The 21659-nt window shown below is 31.0% G+C and overlaps 6 protein-coding genes and 1 pseudogene across 6 annotated transcripts; 3 read left to right on the top strand and 4 right to left on the bottom strand.

Moving 5' to 3' along the window:
- Positions 1-391: 391 nt before the first annotated feature.
- On the top strand, positions 392-2924 carry LOC110673556 (trihelix transcription factor DF1). The gene is made up of 2 exons (XM_021836689.2): positions 392-814; positions 1257-2924. Exons 1-2 carry the CDS (start codon positions 582-584, stop codon positions 2530-2532), a joined length of 1509 nt encoding a protein of 502 aa, XP_021692381.2. The 5' UTR covers positions 392-581; the 3' UTR covers positions 2533-2924.
- Positions 2925-7201: 4277 nt separating this feature from the next.
- LOC110673540 (egg cell-secreted protein 1.4-like) lies at positions 7202-7600 on the top strand. The gene has a single exon (XM_021836673.1). It carries the CDS (start codon positions 7202-7204, stop codon positions 7598-7600), a length of 399 nt encoding a protein of 132 aa, XP_021692365.1.
- A 276-nt stretch (positions 7601-7876) lies between these two features.
- LOC110673541 (fasciclin-like arabinogalactan protein 19) lies at positions 7877-8774 on the bottom strand. Its single transcript, XM_021836674.2, has one exon. It carries the CDS (start codon positions 8728-8730, stop codon positions 7966-7968), a length of 765 nt encoding a protein of 254 aa, XP_021692366.2. The 5' UTR covers positions 8731-8774; the 3' UTR covers positions 7877-7965.
- Positions 8775-9416: 642 nt separating this feature from the next.
- LOC110673542 (citrate-binding protein-like) lies at positions 9417-10328 on the bottom strand (annotated as a pseudogene).
- Positions 10329-12232: 1904 nt separating this feature from the next.
- Positions 12233-13526, bottom strand: LOC110673543 (citrate-binding protein-like). The gene is made up of 2 exons (XM_021836675.2): positions 13248-13526; positions 12233-12622 (listed from the first exon to the last, which is right to left on the bottom strand). The coding sequence occupies exons 1-2, from the start codon at positions 13524-13526 to the stop codon at positions 12233-12235; spliced, it is 669 nt and encodes a 222-aa protein (XP_021692367.2).
- A 655-nt stretch (positions 13527-14181) lies between these two features.
- Positions 14182-15902, top strand: LOC110673544 (uncharacterized). The gene is made up of 3 exons (XM_058149494.1): positions 14182-14535; positions 14580-15366; positions 15460-15902. Exons 1-3 carry the CDS (start codon positions 14182-14184, stop codon positions 15900-15902), a joined length of 1584 nt encoding a protein of 527 aa, XP_058005477.1.
- Positions 15903-17206: 1304 nt separating this feature from the next.
- LOC110673551 (probable cinnamyl alcohol dehydrogenase 9) lies at positions 17207-21038 on the bottom strand. Its single transcript, XM_021836682.2, has 5 exons — positions 20849-21038; positions 20444-20557; positions 18741-19254; positions 18052-18205; positions 17207-17656 (listed from the first exon to the last, which is right to left on the bottom strand). Exons 1-5 carry the CDS (start codon positions 20944-20946, stop codon positions 17454-17456), a joined length of 1083 nt encoding a protein of 360 aa, XP_021692374.1. The 5' UTR covers positions 20947-21038; the 3' UTR covers positions 17207-17453.
- Positions 21039-21659: the final 621 nt, after the last annotated feature.

Here is a 21659-nt window from a genome sequence, read left to right as displayed (position 1 = left end):
GCAAAGATGTGAAGAGGGTATATAAGTAATTTTACCAAATGGAGGCAATTACAACTATTCAAGTGTGAAATAGAGATGTACAAAAGGCAAGAGGTGGGATATGTGGGCCTAGATTTTAACCAAATTTAGCAAGCAAGACAAGAGCCAACTTGTCCCACCACAACAATAATCTCTTTTCTCATTTTAACTTTTTCTTTCCATTTTTTACCCTTCAACAGCATTACAATTTTTTTTTTTTTTTTGATAAACCCAAAAATTTAATAAAACCAATCAAAGAATCCAAACTTGACAATCACACCAATGAGAATTTGACATGTCTAAAAAATCAATTCTTGATTGCACCTCACCAACTTATCCTTAAAGAGAGAAAAAAAAAAAAAACCCTAATTCACCTTCCTCTATTTAACTTAGCTAATCAAAAGCTAAATGGTAGTAGAGTAGATTTTTGAGAGAAAGCTAAAACCCTCCTTTCAAAAAAAATTGAAAAAAAACAAAGCCCAAACAAAATTTAACCCAAACCCTAGAGAGAATTTCACCTTTCTTATCCCAAGATTTTCTGGGCTGTAACTTTTTCTTGAGTCATGGAAATTTCAACCTCACCGGAAAATTCAAGAGCCGCCGCTGGCAACCGAAAGGAGGGTGACGGTGGGTTTGGAGAAGAGGAGAGGGTGAAAGGTGAAGAGGGTGACCGGTACTTAATCGGTAGCCGGTGGCCACGGCAAGAAACTTTGGCTTTGTTGAAGATAAGGTCTGATATGGACGGTGCATTTAGAGAGGCTGGACTCAAGGCTCCTCTTTGGGATGAGGTTTCCAGGTCAGTTTAGTTCTTTTCATTGCAAGTATTCTTGAGAAAATTCGCTATAAAATGAAGGCGAAACGAGAGAGGGTATTTTCTCTTCTCTTTTTTTTTTTTTTTTTTATATCATTTATTGTTAGGTTTCCATGTAAATGTTTGAGACTGACTTGCTTCCATCAATTCCCACCTTTATGATCAATTTTTGGAGAAAATAACACTTACCTACTTGAAAACTATCGGCAAATTAACGTTTTTCTTCTGTTTTGTTCAGTTTGTATGCACTGAGTTCGTCATTAACTTTTGGTGTGTTTGTGTCAAATGGGTCTCATAACTTGTACTTATATGTCTTGATTTGTTATTTAATTGTGTTAGATATTGCTAATTGGTTAATTCAAAGTTAAATAATTGAAGTGAATCTATGGAATAGTTATTTTTTTTTTATTGTAATTGTTGCTATTAGGTTATTAAGTGAGCTAGGATATAACCGAAGTGCCAAGAAATGCAAAGAGAAGTTTGAGAATATTTACAAGTACCATAGAAGAACAAAAGAAGGTAGATCTGGCAAGTCAAATGGCAAGACATATAGGTTTTTTGAGCAATTAGAAGCGCTAGACAACGGCAACAACCAAGTATTGTTGTCATCTCCATCCCCAGATAAAGTTCACTCTTCCATGGCTGCAGTCACAGTAAGCCCAGTAAATCTTAATACCAACATTATTCCAAGTTCTATCCAAAGCCCTAGTATAAATTTTGTTGATAACCATTCTACTTCAACCGCGTCTACTTCAACTGAAGAGTCAGAAGGAACAAGAAAGAAGAAAAGGAAATTGATGGAGTTTTTTGAGAGGTTGATGAAGGAAGTGATTGAGAAGCAAGAGAATTTGCAAAGGAAGTTTCTAGATGCAATAGAGAAGTGTGAACAAGATAGAATGGCGAGAGAGGAAGCGTGGAAGATGCAAGAATTGGATAGGATTAAGAGAGAACGGGAGCTGTTAATGCAGGAAAGATCAATAGCAGCTGCAAAAGATGCAGCCGTTCTATCGTTCTTACAGAAGTTCTCAGAGCAATCTAGCTCAGTGCAGTTGTCTGAGAATCAAGTATGTCCAGTGCAATTGTCTGAGAATCAAGTATGTCCAGTGCAATTGTCTAAGAACCAAATAGTTCCTGTGGAGAAAGTAGTGAAGGCACAGGAAAATAATAGTCTTGAGAATTTTGTTCATATGAGCTCTTCAAGATGGCCTAAAAAAGAAATTGAAGCTTTGATTAGGCTAAGGACTAATCTTGATATGCAATATCAAGAAAATGAGCCCAAAGGACCTTTGTGGGAGGAGATATCAGCAGGAATGAAAAAGCTTGGTTATAATAGGAATGCCAAGAGGTGCAAAGAGAAATGGGAGAATATGAACAAGTACTTCAAGCGGGTAAAAGAGAGCAATAAGAGAAGGCCTGATGATTCTAAGACTTGTCCTTATTTTCACCAGCTTGATGCTCTATATAAAGTGAAGACTAGGAAGGTTGATAATTCGGGTAATTCTGGCCATGAGTTGAAGCCTGAAGAACTTCTAATGCATATGATGGGTAGCCAAGAAGAACGACAACAGCAGGAATCAGCAACAACAGAGGATGGAGAAAGTGAAAATGTTGATAAGAATCAAGAAGGTGATAGAGAAAATGACGACGAAGATGGTTATCGAATCGTTGCTAATGATCCTTCTGCAGTAGCTATAATGGAGTGATTAGACAAAAACCTTGCTATCTTTGAAGTGCTATACTTGGTTTTGCCTTGATGCAAGAAGCGGGTCAGAGTCACTGCAGAGACCGTTGATGGTTTTGTAATCATACTCAAGTTGAAGAGCTTAGTATGAACATACGAAGGCATTTCATGTAACATGGCATCTATGTATATGTATATGGTAATTGTTTATTGAATAAATGTATGAAAGAGAGAGAGAGAGAGAGAGAGAGAGAGAGAGAGAAGAGCAGAATTAGAATAAACAGGTTGATGTGTAACATATAGAGAGATAGAAGAGCAGAATTAGAATAAACAGGTTGATGTGTAACATATAATATACATCCTCTTTTGTCACACGTGTGAAAGTGAGAAATGTTTGGTTATTTTTCTTATCAATCAATGTTTAAATGGTAGCATCACTTTTGGAGATAGGGATAGGGGAGAATGTTTGGTTATTTTTGCATTGAGGATTGGCTTGTGTTTGAGGTGGAAGATTATCAATGGGTAACTATCAAAAATTAGTGGTGGCATGGTAATGATGCGATGGAGGAACTCTTTACTTTTTGAGAGAAAGTGGGCTATTAGCAAGTAGCATCTACTATGAGCTTGTAAGAAGCTCTTCCTTCGTTCCACTCCAATCAAAAGCACACACGTCAATGCAGAAAAAGAATATGGAGAGTGAAAGAATTGAGAATTTTGACACTTCCTTGGACTGATCTCTTCTCTAGTATTGGAAAATTTTCTCCGTTGCTCTTTTTTTTTTAATAAGCCGTACTTCTTTGGAAACTTCAAAAAAATACAGAAAATGAGATTTTGAGTTGAAAAAAAAAAAAATATATATATATTTTAAAAAATCTCAATCTCAGGAAAATGGAGGTACTGTAGATTCTTGGGATTACTCTATAAAATGACCAATGATAAGAGCTCTAAAGGGGCTAAAGGAAAGCTCAGATTTATTTATTTTCAATTATTTAAAAAATTATTCATTTTAATTAGATTTAATTATTATATTTATTCAAATTAAATTTATATATTTTTTTTAAAATTTAAAATTTCATAATTTTAAAGTGATTAAGAAAATTAATCTCAACGATTAAGATAAAAGATGAATAATAGTAGTAAATTTGCAGCATAAGATGAGCATAAGATGGTGATGACGACAAGTGATGTGAGGTGCATTAATTGACTTTCTTAAATTACCTCTAAAAAGTAAAAAACGAACGATTGATTAAAAAAAAAAAAGTAAAATGGAATGATAAATATCAAAAGTTTCCATTAAAATCCGGCTTTATCTTTATTTCTAGTGTGGCGTTTTGGGGTGCTACGTTGGCATTCTAATCTTTATTTGTTAAAAAAAAATTAATAATTGGCTTTTTTTTTTAATTACTTGTTGGTGTCTTATTATATATTTATGATATAACCCTTTGATGAACTTATTATTTATTGACTACCAATAAATTTGACAAAAAATGTAATGATGAACATGGGCTTTCAGGGTTGGTTCTGGAGGGAACCCTGGCTTGAAATGTTTGGAAGACCGCCAAATTATACAATCTTAAGAATTACAAAGTCAACATGGGCTTTCTGGGTTGCTTCTGTTTGTGTGACTTGGATCAGGTTAAGGCCTCGTTTGGTTAAGTTTATTGAAGTAATTTACTCTAATGAAAGAACTGACTTTCTTAATTTTCTGAAAATTTGAAATAAAATGTCAATCAAATAAGATAATTTTATTAACTTCTTGCAAACTTGAAATTCCTAGGGTATTTAAACAACTTAAGTTAGTACCATTTACTTTACCTAGCCTCAAATGAAGGCTCACAATGGAATGACACAAGCAATTTCATCCTTTGCCAAAAAGTTAGATTTCCCAGTAGAATCCATTCATTTCAGTGAAAAAAATTTGATGGGGGTATTCTTTTAAGATCATGAACTAGCAACTCGCTTTTTACAGTCAATGGAGCTCGGATCTAGTTTTGGTGGTGATATTAAGAAAGTCTATAGGCTTTGCACTTTTGGTAAAGATTTCTCAACTCCTCCATTTGATTTGTCTAAAAGGCTTTGTTTTGTTGACATAGTTTGAAGAGAATTTGGTTGCATGGTTTTATTTTCTTTGGCTTTTCTTGTACTTTAATCTGTGTTTTATTGCTGAAAATACTCTCAAAATTTTAAAAATACTATCAATTAAGAATTTATTAGTTATGCACTTTGAAGAAAGATATCATCTTCTGAAGACTTGAAGCAATGGCTTTCGTCATTAGTTGCACTTGAAAAACCCAGTGTTATTCAACCTGACCTAAAGTTAAACCGGTAAGTGGGTCAATGGTTTAACTAATGAGTTATTGAAAATTAATTAAATATATAAATTGATTAAATATAATACTATTAATGTAAATAAATATAATTAATTAATTTTTAATATTTAAAATAAACTTTAATATTTATTAATTTATATTTAATAAATTTTAATAATATTTTTAAAATTATATTATAAAAGTAATCACATTGAACTGAATACTTTTTACTCTCTCTTTTTATATATTTAATAAATTTTAATTTACTTTAATATTATTTTATTTTTATTTATGTTATTTTAATACATATTTAATAAAAACATATTTTCAATTATATATATTGAATGCTACATGTATAATGAATTATGGAAAAATATTTTTCATAGTTATGGTAAACAAGAAATTTATATTAATATTTAATTTTCATTATTTTTTGATATTTTTATAGTATAATTAATAAATAATTAATATTATTACTTTATTAATATATATCATGTTATATTGTTTTATTATATATATATATATATATATATATATATATATATATATATATATATATATATATCAAGTAATTTCATTAAATTTTTTTTATTTTTTATTAATTAATTATACAATTTATTTAAATTATAATTAAGTTATTAATTTTTTAATTATGTATATATAAGTTATAGTTATTAAATCCGAATCGAACTAACTAGTTGAACTAATGAATCGGCTTTCAAACTAGTATGGGTTTGCAATTGAACTAGATAAGGAAACGACTTGGCATGACTCCATCAATTCAGTGGTTGAACCGGTGAACCAGTGTGACCCGAATGACTAAACCAATTTAATTATTCAATAAAATCTCTCTTTTTTTATTTTTAGTGTAGAGAATTGAATTCAAAATATCATAAAATGTCTTTAAAATCAAAATCAATTGAGCTAACTTAGTAGATATATATATATATATATATATTTATTTATTTATTTTTAATATATATACTTAATATTTCATAAATATTGAAAAAATAATTATATATTTATAAAATTTTTTATGTATTATATTACTTAAATACTTTTATATAAAATTAAAAAACACTACTAAAATTTATTAAATATAACTTAATAAATGTTAAAGTTTTATTTTAAATAATTAAAATTTAATTAATTATATTTATTTTTATTAATAGGTATTATATAATTAATTTTAATTAATTTATATATTTAATTAATTTTTAATGACTCACTGGTTGAACCACTGATCCATTTACTCAGTTTCTTCATCGGGTCAACCTTTGAACCGGGTTTAATAACATTAATATAAATTACAAATTATTTAAATATTACACTTTAATATTATAATAAGTTGCTATTATTATTATTTAATTACTGCAAATACTTAGAAAGTTCAATTTAAAAAGAGATTGAAAAAACTAAGAGTTAATTAGACTAATTTATTAATTATACCCAACAAGCACATATACTAATTTTATACATATTTCATTTTCACTTTTTGATTAAGAGATGGTCTAGATTTTTGTCCAGCAAATTCAAGAGATATGATTTTAAATTTATCACATTTATGAAAGCTGATAATTTTTAATTGAATTTATTAATGACAATTTTTTATACTTCTTAAATAGTTATAATAAATAATTATTATATAATTTAATTTTCTAAATACAATCTTCAATTAATTTGATATAATAGAAAAATATTAATTACTAAATATAATTATTATTCATTATGAGGTTTTTTAATTTTTAATTTGAAACGTGAATGACAGTAAAATCATGATCTACGTTTTCTTTAAAGGAAAATTAAAACCATTCAGTAGAATATTTTTAAATACATTTATTGTAATTAAATTTAATATTTAAAATTCTTTTAATTAAAGAATAATTTTTTTTAATTAATAATTTTTTAAAAAATTTAATTAATAATTATTTAATAATCTAATTAAATTTGTTAAGAAATTTTATCATATATATATATATATATAGACACACACTACCGTGCATAATATGTATATTCAGCTAGTTATTAAATATACCATAGCACTAAAAAATAGTGCCTTTAATATAATAAAATAATTTTTACTTAATTATAAAAAAAATAAACCCATATTTTAAGAGTACACGTGCATTAAGTGCCTCAATGGTTAGCTACTTAGTCTCTCATAACTGCAATTGAAATTCCATTCCATAACCTACATATGGCTATTTTATCAGTTACACTCCATGAAACCCATCATCTTCTCTCTTAACCTTTCTGTCTTCACAATTAAACCAAGTCAGTTCAGTATCAGTCTAGTCTTTACTACCAGACTTATCATCTTCTTGCTCCATTTCTCTATATAAATATCCATACCAAAATTTTCTAGTATCATATACTACGATTATGGCTTTGAAAACTATAGCTCTCTTTCTGGGTCTTATATTGGCCTGCATAGCAGCAAGCGGGACATCAGCTAGGGACCTTTTCATCAACCCTGAAGCAAGGGTTGAGACCAGCAATAACCTAGTTGACTGCTGGAATGCGTTATTGGAGATCAAATCTTGCTCAAATGAGATTGTTCTGTTTTTCCTTAATGGGACAGCAGATATTGGTCCTGAATGTTGTCGTTCTATTGCTATTATTACTCGTAAATGCTGGCCTGCTATGCTTACAACTCTTGGCTTCACAGCCGAGGAAGGGAATATTCTCAGAGGCTACTGTGATGCAGCTTCTTATTCTCCTACTGCTGCTCCTCCTCTTGCTGCTGCCTCGCCGTTGCAATATAACCCTCTGGTCAATTAGAACAATAAGTATGGTTTAAGGGTTTTCTTGTATTTCACTTAATCATATAAGGGTATCATTTTGGTTTGTTCTTGTTGGTCTTGTTTTCTGGAATAAATTTCCGTTCTCCAATTTACATAATGTTCCATGAATGATATCTCATTATCTAGTTTTGAAGGACCACAAGTGTCAGCAATGTTGATAGAATCTTGAAACAATTATTCAATAGTCTATGGAAATGAATCTACAAATCAGAAAACAAGGAAATTTTCATTCTATATATGTTTGATTGCTGAGAAAAATTTGTCCCTCGCTCTGATTATTAATTTTCTCAGCATCCAAGCAGACCCTACACCGAATTTATCTTTGGCTATCTTTTCACGAACTCACGCACCAAATTGACGACTGTACTTGGCAAAATGATTCTGTCCGCTTTGATTGCTAAGATCATCATGAAACCCTCGCTGATTCCCTGTCCGGTGACCACGCCTTCCATTTCTCTTCTCTGGCCAAGAATCTGGGCTTAATGGCCCCCTCAATCCCATCTCCACCGTCGGGGAACTCGCTGGAGCATTCCGCTCAGACCAAGCAGCCACCGGCGACAAAGAAGGTGAGTCACCAATGTGCTCCTCCCTGGAATTAGAACCGACTTCGGCAACAAGAATCCCCTCGAGCCCATGCACTGCAATGGCCGACCCGAGAAAAAGATCCGGAACAGAGATCCGAACCCCATCCAACAAAATAGACTCCGAAACATTACCGTTGTCGCGAACAAGATACTTGTCGATGACGATACGTTGGGGAGGGTTGAGAGTATGAAGATAAGGACTACTTCTGATGCTTCGCAGGTCTGACATGGAGAGGCGTAAGGGGCACACGTGGCGGAGGAGGGATTGGATGTAAAGAGAGGTTGTGGAGGAGAGGTCAAGAGAGTAGACGAGAGGGTCCGGAGGGGAGAAGAGGGTAAACGTGGAATTCAGAGAGAGGAGGAGTAGGTGGATATCTGATGTGGTAATGGCATTAGGGAAGAGATTATAGCCTCGCGATCGGATGGCGAACAAGGCCGCATCGAGTTCTTGGCTGGTGACGGTGGCGACGGTGGTTGTGAAGAGAAGAGAGAGAGTGAGCGAGAGGAGAAGAATATTATCCATCGTTGGAAAGAGAGAGAGAGAGAGAGAGGGTTGAGTCTGTTATTGTGATTCGGTTGGTTTTGGCGGGCACGCTTTTGAGTTCCTGAGAGTTTGTTTTAACATTTTTAATTATTGATTTTTTTTAAATTAAAGGACTTTTTTTTTCTTAAAAAATTTGGAGAATAAAATATTATTTTATATAAAAATAGGGGTGTGTATATTTATATAAATCGAATAATCATATCAAATTAATTTAAATGAAAAATAAATTTTAATAATATGTAATATAGAATCCTAACCATTCATTTGTCGCCAAGGAATCGGCAAATTTGTCACGCATGAAAGAATCTGTAATTTTTTGTTTAGTTAATTTCAATTACAATTTAAATAAATTAAAATTTAATTATAATTTTAAGTGAATATTTTAATAATATTAAAATAAAATTTATTAATAAAATCTGTAATTTATTAAATATATATTGAATTTATTTTCTTCCAATATGCCTTGTCGTTTAACTATTAAATCTAATCTCATTTCTAATTTATCTTAATTCGTGCAAATGTTGTGCATGTAATTTCTCTTTAAATACATAAATTCTATTATTAAAATATTAAATTTTTTTTGATATATATATATATATATATATTTTTTTTTTCAATACTACAGTGATAAAAGAAATGACTTAATGAGTATAAAATGAAGTTATTTATATATTATAAATAGCATTTCGTATACAATCACTTTTTTTTTTTTTTTTTTAAATCTTGATTCCCTTCCAACAAGATTCCATATAATAGGGAATCATCATCTTGTGCGTAAACTCATAATGTAAAAAAATTATAATTGCCTCCACGACCAGGTCGATGCTTCATATGTGAGAATCCCATCAATATATAAATCTTAACAATGGAGGCATCCACATCATGAATCATATATATTTAGCCTGAACCATCTATTATATGTACTTGGAACAATAACTGGAGCCCTGCAATATGACAATGAACCTTTACACACTCTTAGCATTAAGGTTATTGCATCACTGCTAGCTCCAAACACTTGCATGATACACACTCCAGAAGTACCTTTCGGTACGTACCCATTTCCTACGAATTGCCAAACACAAGATGATCAGTAATCATATTCCTGTAAAAAAAAATAATAATATAAAGGATAATTAATATCACATACTTGTGAATTTCGAGAAAAATTAATATATGCAATTTTATCTTTATTTTACGGAGTGACTGTTTTCATAATTTAAATCTACGGACTTTTAAGTAAATTAAATTTACCATTAATATTAAGAAAATATTCAAAAAAAATGGTAGATTACATGTATACGGACTTCAGTCTGGGGATTAGTGTTGCTGCTGGAAAAGTGAGGCTTACCAGAGAAGTAGACCCATAACTTGTGAATGCCATTTTTAAGCTGTATCGGTGATGTTCAGGAACATTATAGGGCCTTTGAATTACGAAATTTGATTGATTTAAAGGAAGGGAGATGAACCCTTTTGTGGGATCAATGGTTCGTCGTCCCCATGCAATGGCTTGAAAATGCTAAAAGCTCAACAAGGAAGAGATACAACAGACGATTTGAGAGCACAATAATGCAAGCCATTTTTGCTGGAAGTGAAGCTCAAAAGGTATAAGTTTATGGATGTTGGTGAAGGCAAAGACCATATATATATATATATATATATATATATGTATGTATTTGTATGCTTTTGATTGGCATCTTAACTGAAATTGAATCATTTCGAATCCCTAGTTCTTACGCTAATTAAGTAGAGTAAAGGATTATAATTAGAGAAAGATTATTAGATACATTCGGTTATATATGCATTATTTTTAATAATTGAGTGGAACTCACTCTTTCTGTGAGAGAGAATTATATTTATGTGCACAAAAAATATTGTATAATCTTTAATTGATACCTAATATATAAAGTGTTTTTATTTTTTAGTGTGTAAAAATTAATACAATGATTTTTACTGTAAATAAAAAATGTTTTATATTTAATTTTTTTCTTAATTATAAAAAATTAAACATTTCTACATTTTTTATAATCATATTCAATCATTTTAAGTTTATTAATTGTATCTAATTTCAAAAATTTTGCTTTAAATTTATTCATTGACTAAAACTAAAGTTGAATGCATGCCTGGTAACTAAGATAAAAAATTTTTTTTAAAAAAAAAGTTTCAATATATTATTGCAAAAAAATTTCTAAAAGTCTGATTTTTTTTTAACTTTTATAATTAAAATATATTAAAATTATCTTAAAAATAATTTTTAATAATCTTTAATAAATATAGTTAATTATAAAGATTATCATGCTTTTCTAAATGAGAGCTCCAATAAAATGTCAAATAGAAAATTTGTCATCTTATGGCAGGGTAGGAGTCTCTCCTCTTTCTTGGAATATGCTTACAAATTAACAAAGGTTAATCATATGGTAATAGGAATCCTAACCACTCTTTTGTCATCATTCATTTGGTTATATTCTACATGTGAATACATTCAATTTTACTATATGTGTAGAGGGAAAATTCTTGCCTAAATCTTATGTATAATGAATTTAAAATATGAATATGTGAGATTTATATATTTAATATGTGAATCTCATTATATATTTTATATCTTGATTTCATAATAGATTAGGTTTAGATAAAAAAAAATTCATGTCTCAAATCTAATTTTTGAAAGAAAGTAAATTAGTGATATTGAAAAAAATAATTATTTAATTATTTTAAAGTTTTTATGATTAAAGTATATTAAATTTAACATAAAAATAATTTTTAATAACTTTTAATTATTATGCTTAAGATAATACATTTTAATAGTAGATCAAACAGCAATATTAAATAAAAAAAACTTAATTTTAAATTTAATTAATTATGAATATAAAATATAAATATATGATCTTATTTATTATATATATAAATATCACTATCACTATATATTACTATATATTACGTTTTAAATTTATAATAAATTAAATTTATATGAATATTTCTCCATCAAATCAACTCTTAATTTTTTTTATTGTCAAGAGCAAGAGACAGTCTAGGGCCTCATATCAGTCGATGAATATTATAAAGTAAAACCTGCTGCACCACTTTCAGGATGAGATTTAAGATTAACCACTCTCTATATTTTTTATTTCCCACTTTCATCTACAAAACTCTGAAGACCAATGCATATATATCTATGGACTATATAAACCCTTTAAATCAGTTCTTTAAATAAAATTAAAGCAAAATTGTGAATGTAAATAAGTATAAATGATTTTGAAATATTTATTTAATAAATAGAGACAATTAGATTCGAATTTTAAAATTTTTAATATAAGAAATTTTGATATCATATTAAGAAATTACTCAAATCTCTAACAAACTCGAAATTAAAATTTAAAGTTTTTAAAAACTTATTAATCCTTCTAAATTTGTTTTATTTCATAGGATCAATTGACAAGAAGGGGGTGGGAATTATATTACAAATCGTGTTTGATCAAGATCAAGATCAATAGTCACATTTTTTGAAAATCTTGATTCCTTTCCAACGAGATTCCATATAATAGGAATCATCATTCTGTGCATAAACTCCACACTTAAAATAATGAGAAGTGCCTCCACGACCAGGTGCCTCATATGTAAGAATCCCATCAATATAGACTTTAACACTTGAGCCATCTACATCATGAATCACATTTAGCTTGAACCATCTGTTATAGATGCATGGAACAATGACTGGAGCTCTGTAATACGACAATGAACCATTGTAGACTCTCAGCATTGGGGTTGTGGCGTGAGGGCTAGCTCCAAACACTTGCATGATACACACCCCTGAAGTTCCATTCGGCACATACCCATGTGCTTCAAATTGCCAAACACCAGATGAATAATCATATCCCTGTGAAATAATTATAATACAATACGTGAAAATTGATTCGTAACATCGAAAAGGGGAAAAAAATGAAGTAATTAGAGAGTTTAGAGATTATTTACGCTAATTATAATCTCTGTTCGTGGTTTAGTAGGGCTATTTTTGGAGAGAGGGTGGTCAGTAGAGTACACCCATAGCCTGTGGATTTCATTCAGAAAACTATACCTTTGGCTTACGGGTAAATCATATGGCTTTTGGATATGATAATGAGATGTATTAAATGGGAGTTGGATGAAACCTTGAGTTGGATCAACAGGCCAACCACATGCCCATCCAACCAGTAGAAGGAATGCTAGGTTTAGTAGAGCAATTTTACAAAGAGAACCCATCTCCACCTTTCTCAAATGGAGTGACTTCCAGGAGCTGGTATATATAGAATTATTGGAAAATTCTTATTTGAATCTGATTTATCATGAACTCAATATATATAAAAATGCGTAAAATTCATATATTTATTAATAATTAAATCTCATTATATATTTTGTGTGTTGATCTCGTATATTTAATAGTGGATATATATATACATATGTATATATATTATTAATACCTAGAAATATTATACTAAAATGTTCAGAAAGAAGAAGTGACTTACATGTATACGGATTTCAGTCCGGGGATTAGTGCTGCTAGTAGGAGAGTGAGGCTTATCAGTGGAGTATACCCATAACTTATGAACACCATGTTTGAAGCTGTATCGCAGATGTTCAGGAACATCATAGGGCCTTTGAATTACGAAGTTTGAATGATTTAGATGAAGGGATATGAACCCTTTTGTGGCATCGATGGGTCCCCAGGAAAAGGCTTGATATGATAGAAGCTCAAAAAGGCAGATACATAACAGACATGAGAGCACAACAATATTGGAAGCCATTTCTGCAGGAAGTGATTGAAGCTCAAAAGGTTGCGTATATATATATATATTATGTAGCTCTACCACTAAGCTTTAATTCAGTCTACTAGCAACCACAAAAATTGTGAAATCTTAAATTCGAATTCTATTTAAGAATATATTTATATATATTCTACTTTTTAGCTAAATAAAGAATATTTAAATATAAAAATAATTTTATAATTAAAATGACATATAAGAAATATTTCAGTTAATTTAATTATAAATTAAAGATAATCAAATCCATAATAAAAAATTAAAAATTATTGTTATTATTAAATTAAATTGAATTAAATTTATTTTTATTAAAAAAATAAAATTTTATTAATTTAGTTCACTTATTCAACTGTAATTGAATAATGTCCACTCTAGTAGCTTCGATTGTGTCTCTGTTAGATTGATGTTTATCTAGGGTTTTTTAATCTGAGTATTAAAATAGGGTGGAGTCAATCATGCAATTGGGAGGAAAGATGGAGTACTGAACTTAGGAAAGGCTGACGAAATATATAAATTAATTATATATTTATTATCACGCTTTTAGTTTACCTACCAACAATAAAATAAAGTCTAATAGCGTTGAAATTCAATGGCAAAGGTGACAAGAAAGAAAAAAAAATTACGGAAAATTATCCGCGACATGTGTGCCCACACAAGATCTGAATTCTACGAGCGGCCAGTACACCGGATCATCGATGAGACTGAACAAGTCCTATATAATGCCCATTCTCTTGTGCTCAAATGCTGTAATAATGGTTTCATAAAGCGCCCCTTGGTCATCATCCCTGCTGCTGATTTCAGAAAAGTTCCAAGCCAATTGGAAAGTTCTGCAGCCAACGCTTGTTGCTCATGGGCTTATTATTTTGTGGTCAATGATCAACCAGGTATAAATATCTCTTTGCCTCCCATTGCCGCTAATAATCCAATTCTTGGTTGGATTGGGGGATATATTAGTATGCTATATTATTGCTCACCAGATGATAGGTATAATGCGGTAATTGAACTACTTTCTTTTCTCTTGATAATTATCGTAACAAGAAGTTGATCGTAGATGAAGTAGGAATTGTCCCATTGTTGAAATTGTTGAAAGAAGGAAGAATAGAAGAACAAGTCATTGCAGCCAAGACAATTGGGACTCTAGGATGTAACTCGGAAACTATCCAACCCATCATTGATGCGGGCGTCTGTTTGGTGTTTGCGAAAATCCTCGTTCAGGCTGAGGTGGCATGGCCTATCTCACAACTTGTGGCCAATTGTCCCCAGTGCCGAGATATTTTTGCTCAACATAATATAATTCGCCTACTTGTTGAACACCTTGCATTTGAGACGGACCATGTTCAGAATGTTGTTGTTATGAACAATGCCACTTCAGTCCTTGCAATTGTAATGGCTAAGACTCGCTTGGATATGAGCAAGGCGATTGATGAATGCAATAATGACAAGCCATATCACGGTCGATCTCCTCATCAAGCGAATTCCTCACTTCCAAGTTTTGAAGGTGATGATTTGGAAGACCCCAACGTGAAAGCCCATATCAAAGCAATGGTGGCAAGAGCACTTTTGCAGTTGGCCAAGGGCAACTCTTCCATATGTTGTAGTATCACAGAGTGGAGAGCAATGACGTCCTTTGCAGTTCTTCTGGAGAAAGGAACAGAAGATGTTCAGTACAGTTCTGCCATGGCATTGATGGAGATCACAGAAGTGGCAGAGCAAGATACAGTTTTGAGAAGATCTGCTTTTAAGCCTAGTTCACCTGCATGTAAAGAAGTGGTTGATCAGCTAGTGAAAGTCATTGAAAGACAAGATACTAACCTTCTTATCCCATGTATTAAGGCAATTGGGAATTTGGCACGGACATTTAGAGTTACATAGACGAGGATTATTGCCCCTTTAGTTGAACATCCTTTTAGAAATGAAGCCAAGTTGTCTGAAGGTTCCCCTCACTCCGAACTTATTGAGAATGCAAGGTTGTTGCGAGTGCGAGGGTATTCCTTTGCTAGATTGATTCGACATCTGAGTGAATCAGAAGCTGAGATTTGCAGAGAGGCCTTAATAGCCCTCAGAAAGTTTGCGTGCACTGAGAATCATCTACACTTAGAGCACTCCCAGGCCATTGTAGACTTGGGAGGTGTAGATCCCATAATCCAGCTGGTGGGTTTTGGAGATAAAATTGCTCAAGTCCCAGCATTGATCCTGTTATGCAACATTGCGCTGCATGTACCCAATGGGGAAGTGCTTGTCCGTGCTTTAGATGTGATAGAATGTGCAACCAAGCAAGGTAACTTCACCCAAGATGAAATGCTGCAGATATTGATACCTGAGTCCAAAAGTAGGCTGGAACTTTATTACACCAGTGATTGATGAAACCATAATTTTCTACATTTCTGTTTTTCATTTTTTTTTTCCTCATTCCAGTAGAGTGTACATACAATTAGGATCCTATTAGGCTTGAAAAAAGTCCCAGTCTTGTAGAAAGAACGCACAGAAAGGAGACATGGAAACAAAATTCTGAAATTTGAGGCATAATGATGTAATATGGTGTAAAATTACCTTGGGCTATGTTTGCATGCACGTTATTAAACTAATAGTCTATATATATATATATATATATATATATATATTAGCAGTGGCAACTTGATTGGAGATTTTCGTTTTTCACCTTTCTATTCTGATCAATGCAAGAATTGATTTAGCAAATTTCTAAAGAAATAATATGTATTTTCTAAAGAAAATTTCTGCGCAAATAATTAAAAAATTATACTGATAAATTATTTAATTATATTTTAATGAAAAAAAAACTTTATCTTATATTTTAATAAATATATACTTTTAAAGTTAAAATAATAGACTAATTTATTATAAATTTAAAATATAAATATTTAAATTTTATTTATTTTATATATACATCTCATTATATTTATTATGTCCTGAATTCATGATGAATTCGATTAAAAAAAAAATTTCAATTACAGAGAAGACATGCCTACTTAATTAATAATCTACATCTCTCTCAAATTAATAAAATTATTTTATTTCTCTGATATTTTCAGCATTAATTTAAATTTTATTCAGTTTTTAAATATGAAAAATAAAAAATATATTGTTAGAGATGATGAAAAAAAATTAAGATAAGTAATTTTGATTTATAAGTTTTGAATTGTTTAGAATTAAAATGTCAATTTTGAATAAAATAAAATTTATATATTTAATTTTAAAGTTAAATTATAATAATTAAATTAAATTAAATAATTTAAATTAAATTATACAAATCATCACATTAATTTTCAATTTTTATAAGTCATTTAATTATGCCTCACAATGAAGGATTCCAGTCGATGAAAACAGAATATAATGCCTTGAAAATTGAAATATTTTTTTCTTTCAATCTTGCCCCATCATAGTCACGGGACATTAAAGACAAACAGAAAAACAACCACAATAAGAAAAATAAATCCAAATGCAATGAAGATGAGATAATGAATAATAGGAAGTCTGCCAATGAATTTAATAATTATTAAATTAAATATTTTAATTAATTTTATAAAAATCTTAATAAAAATATTTAATTTAATGATTATTAAATTTATTCTCATATAAAATAAAATTTATATTAAATGCACCGAATTAAAGCATGTAAAAAAAAATAAAGTTATATGTGATAGAACAAAAGAAATATAATATATCCCACCAAATATCATATATGTTTCTGTTTGAGATAACCATATATAAAGGGAAGTGAAATAGAAAACGTCGAAGATTCAGGGCAAACACAGAGAAAAGCATCCGTTCCATCCAACAACATTTCAAAAGTTTCAAATTTTCCATCAGTCACATCAAATATACTAGAATGATGTGCTAAAAATTTATTCTAAAATCCAGGCCCCAGGAAGAGAGACAGTAGCTAATGATGCATCATAACTGAGACAAGGAACTTCCCACATCAATCACAAACCGGTACTTGACATCAGATTTGGCAAGCCTATCCATGGCTGTGTTGATTTCATCCATTCTGATCACCTCAACATCTGCAGTTATATTGTGCTTTGCACAGAAGTCCAGCATCTCCTGTGTCTCTTTCATCCCTCCTATGTCACTTCCTCCAACAAGCTTCCTTCCTGAAAGAATTCAATGGTTTACATTTGGATTTTGAAGGCAATGTCAGATTTAAAAGGAATTACTCCAAGGGAGTTCATATTAGTAAAGACATCCAACCAATATCTTAGGTTTCTTCAAGAATTAAATCATTGTTGATGGTAAGACATTATGTTTAATTCCAATTCAAATAAGATGCCTAACTATAAATTCAGAAAGGACAATGCACAAGCAACAGTAGCAGTCAACTTTATAACTTTTCAAGTTTTGAAGATTTCAGATTTTCATTATATGATTAATCAGGATCTCATAACCATTAGCTTGGAAAGAAACAAAGAAAGACTTCCACATAGCCTATCTTCCGTAGCATTGCTGGTTCCATTTATTTAGTTTTAGGTATTAATAACAATCGACTTACCCAAAACTAGAGGAAAAATAGGCAGCTCCAGGGGCTTATTAGGCAAGCCCAAAGTGATCAGCTTTCCATTTGCCTTCAGCAGACTAAGAAGTGGTGCCAGGGCATGAACTGCTGACACTGTATCAATGATGAAATCCATAGTACCAATAGCTCCCTGCACAATGACAACATAAATCAACAGGATCTCTGATGGACGATAATAATATCCAGTTGATTTCCAAGTCTAATTTTTTTGTATACATTTAGATTGTTAAGCATGATCCAAAAGCTTAAATTGAAAGATAAGGAGTAGCACACTTCATGATATCATCTCCGCACAGTCATGCACTGATTATTTCAATTTTTAATACAACAGTAACATATTCTAATAATAGCTCTCCATTCTTAAAGGGATCCAATTTAATGGATGGCTATGGCTAGACCCTCAATGAATATAAGCCTCAAATGATTTGTCTTCACCTGTAGGCCAGACATCTATGTATATAAACTGTAATCCAATCCTACTAGACCAGTTGAATCCAGTTCACAGCAGCTATTGCATCAAGATCAGAATAACAACAATCATCTACATTCCTACTTGATTAAATTATGAATCATCATTTCATAGGACAACTCAAATGAGCACCTTGATGTTTCTATTCAAACTTAATTTCAAATTTCTATAATACACAAGCTGAGATGTCACAGACCTTCATTTTTCCAGCGTCATTGCTAACAAGGAATGCATCAGCACCAAGTCTATTAATTGCTTCACTCTCCTTCCTTGGTGAGGAACTAATGACAGTAACTTTCAACCCAAAAGCTTTAGCAATCCTCACAGCAACATGACCAAGCCCGCCAAGCCCCACTATTCCCAAATGCTTGCCTGGTTCAGTCATTCCATAATATTTCATTGGGCTGTACACTGTGATCCCAGCACATAATAGCGGTGCACCCGCATCAGAAGGTAAGCCATCAGGAAAGTGAACCACAAAGTTTTGGTCAACAACAATCATATCAGCATAACCACCATAAGTTCTTGTCCCATCATTGTCAATGGAGTTGTAAGTCAATATGTGTTTAGGGCAATAATTTTCCAAGTCCTGTTTGCAGTACTCGCATGACTTGCAAGATCCCACCATAACACCAACACCAACCCTATCACCCACTTTAAATTTCTTCACATTGCTCCCAATTTTTGTAACTGTACCAACAATTTCATGCCTGCCAAAAAAGCAGTTACATCTATTATCTTGTACATTTTAAATACATGGAAGAGTCAAAGTCATTTAATTCAACACTTGATGGCAATACTACTCTTTGGTCTTTAACGGTAAAGAACAAAGAGTAGCATCACAAAACCGAATGTCAAAGACATAAAATCTAGTAACAGAGTGGTGTCAATGCTAGTGCATTATGCATCTATGAAGGGATCATTCAAACAATCAGCAACAGCTTTGCAGTTCAATATATGTTATGAAAAAAGTGTAGAATTACAGCTTTTATCTATGTATAGCTGCTAAAAGTAGCCTAAGGCTGGTTTTAGAAGGAAAGCAACAAGAAACAGTTACTTTTAGAGTTTTCTCATAATACTTAAATTATCTTATAAAAGACCATATAAAATGTAATTATTTTAACTATTCAGCAGCTTATATACAGACAATAAGAAAGCTGGTTAGGTGTGAATTCACAAAATCACATTCTTACACGTGTCCGGAATACATCTACATCTTCGGGATTATGGGCCCAAAGTTTACAATATGGGGCTTCTCTTCATCAAATAATGAACAAGCCCCACAATGTTCTATTTTCTGATCAAGCCATGGCCCAGTTGGCAGTTAGCAGCTAGCACCTCACTTCTCTATCAAGGAAAAAAAATTAAAAGGTCCAGACCCTCCTATTTATTTTGCATCTAGAAGCCAGTAAATGCACAAGAAACACAGCAGAAAAAAAAAAAATTCAAGAACATAAACAACACTTTCCCTTAAATAAGAATTTAGTAAATCCACACCAAGAATTCAGGAATTTGTGAGTCTTATTTTTTTAATCTTATCCGACCAATCAGATCCATCATGATCTCAAGTTACAACATAAAAAAAGGGCAAAGATTCAGCCATGTGGAAACCAAACACACTTTTCAATTTGCGTTTTTTTTTTTTTTTATCAGAAAACTTTTCAATTTGCTTTAAGAAATATATATATATATATATATATAGAGAGAGAGAGAGAGAGAGACGCGCACACACACACAGAGTAGAGTGTTTCAGATGGAATTCGAAAACCCTTGAACAATATTATACAAAGACTATCATAATTTTTTTTTTTAATTTATAAAAACAGATGGATGTGAAATTTCAAAGCAGATAGTGCAAATATACAAATAAATTTGAGACAAAAAAAAAAAAAATCATACCCTGGAACCAGAGGGTAATGGGCATTACCCCATTCATTCCTGCAAGAATGCAAGTCAGAGTGGCACACACCACAGTACAGGATTTTTATACTCACATCTTCATCACCATTTTCCCTGCCAAAATTACAAGCAAAACTTAATTTGTTTTAATTTACTAAAACATTTTTTAAAAAATGCCAACAATAATAATAAAACAGTGCCATGTTCATCATCTAAATAAATAAAACACAGTGACAGACAAATAGAAGCGATTTAAAAAATAAAATAAAATAAAAGCCTCATCCACAGCGAGACTGAAAAGCTATTCCTTGTCTTTTCTAATTCATCAGGAGGAGAAAGAGAAAAGCAAAACACAACGAAACAAAAAACTAATAATAAAAGGGAAAAAAAAAAAAAGAGAAATACCTTCGAGAGAAATGGAAAGGAGAAAGGATCCCAGACGTATCTTTTGCAGCCCAACCAAAAACCTTCTGTGGGTGTTGTGCTTCTGATGATTTCGCCATTTTCCTCCTGTTTCTCTACACTCACTCACTCGTGTAGAAGCACGGAGAATGGGAATGCTTTAATATACAGCACTAGCTGCTGCCCACGCCTTAATGACGGCGGTCGCTTCGTCACCTCCTTATTTCCTTATTTTCTTCTTTTTCAGTTTTTCTAAAAATAAATATAAATATAGTAATAATTAAAGCATAATTAAAAAATTAAAATTTTATCTATAACAATAATAATTATTTATAGTTAAAATTTGATTGTCTACAGCTGTCAACCATTGCTTACAGCTACTGAATATTTGAAGTAATGTTAGCCATCGTACATATTTATATTTATCATCGAAAATAATTAAATAAAATTTAAAATAATTTTTTTAAGAGTAATTTTTATCATCCAATTTCATTACCAAACAAGCATTGTGATGGTAAAAAAAATTATATATAAATAATTAATAAATATATAGATATAAAATAAATATATAAGAATTTTTATATTTTATTGTGACGATAATTTTTTCATATTAATTATAATAGTTATAAATATGAGGAAAATAGGAATTTTTTTATAATATTTATTTAAAAAAAATAATGAGTGCAAAATTGACAAATGGCATTTTGGAGAATAAACAGAAAGGGCCGCTCGTTGGGGGATTCAGTAATGGTAATGATAATTATCCAAATCTAAGCCATTCAACTAATTAACTAAATTCCTTATTGATCCTTTT

Source organism: Hevea brasiliensis, chromosome 7 (genome assembly GCF_030052815.1).
Source record: "Hevea brasiliensis isolate MT/VB/25A 57/8 chromosome 7, ASM3005281v1, whole genome shotgun sequence".
NCBI lineage: Eukaryota > Viridiplantae > Streptophyta > Magnoliopsida > Malpighiales > Euphorbiaceae > Hevea > Hevea brasiliensis.
Note: the sequence above shows the minus strand (reverse complement) of the source record. Positions and strands in the feature narration are given on the sequence as shown.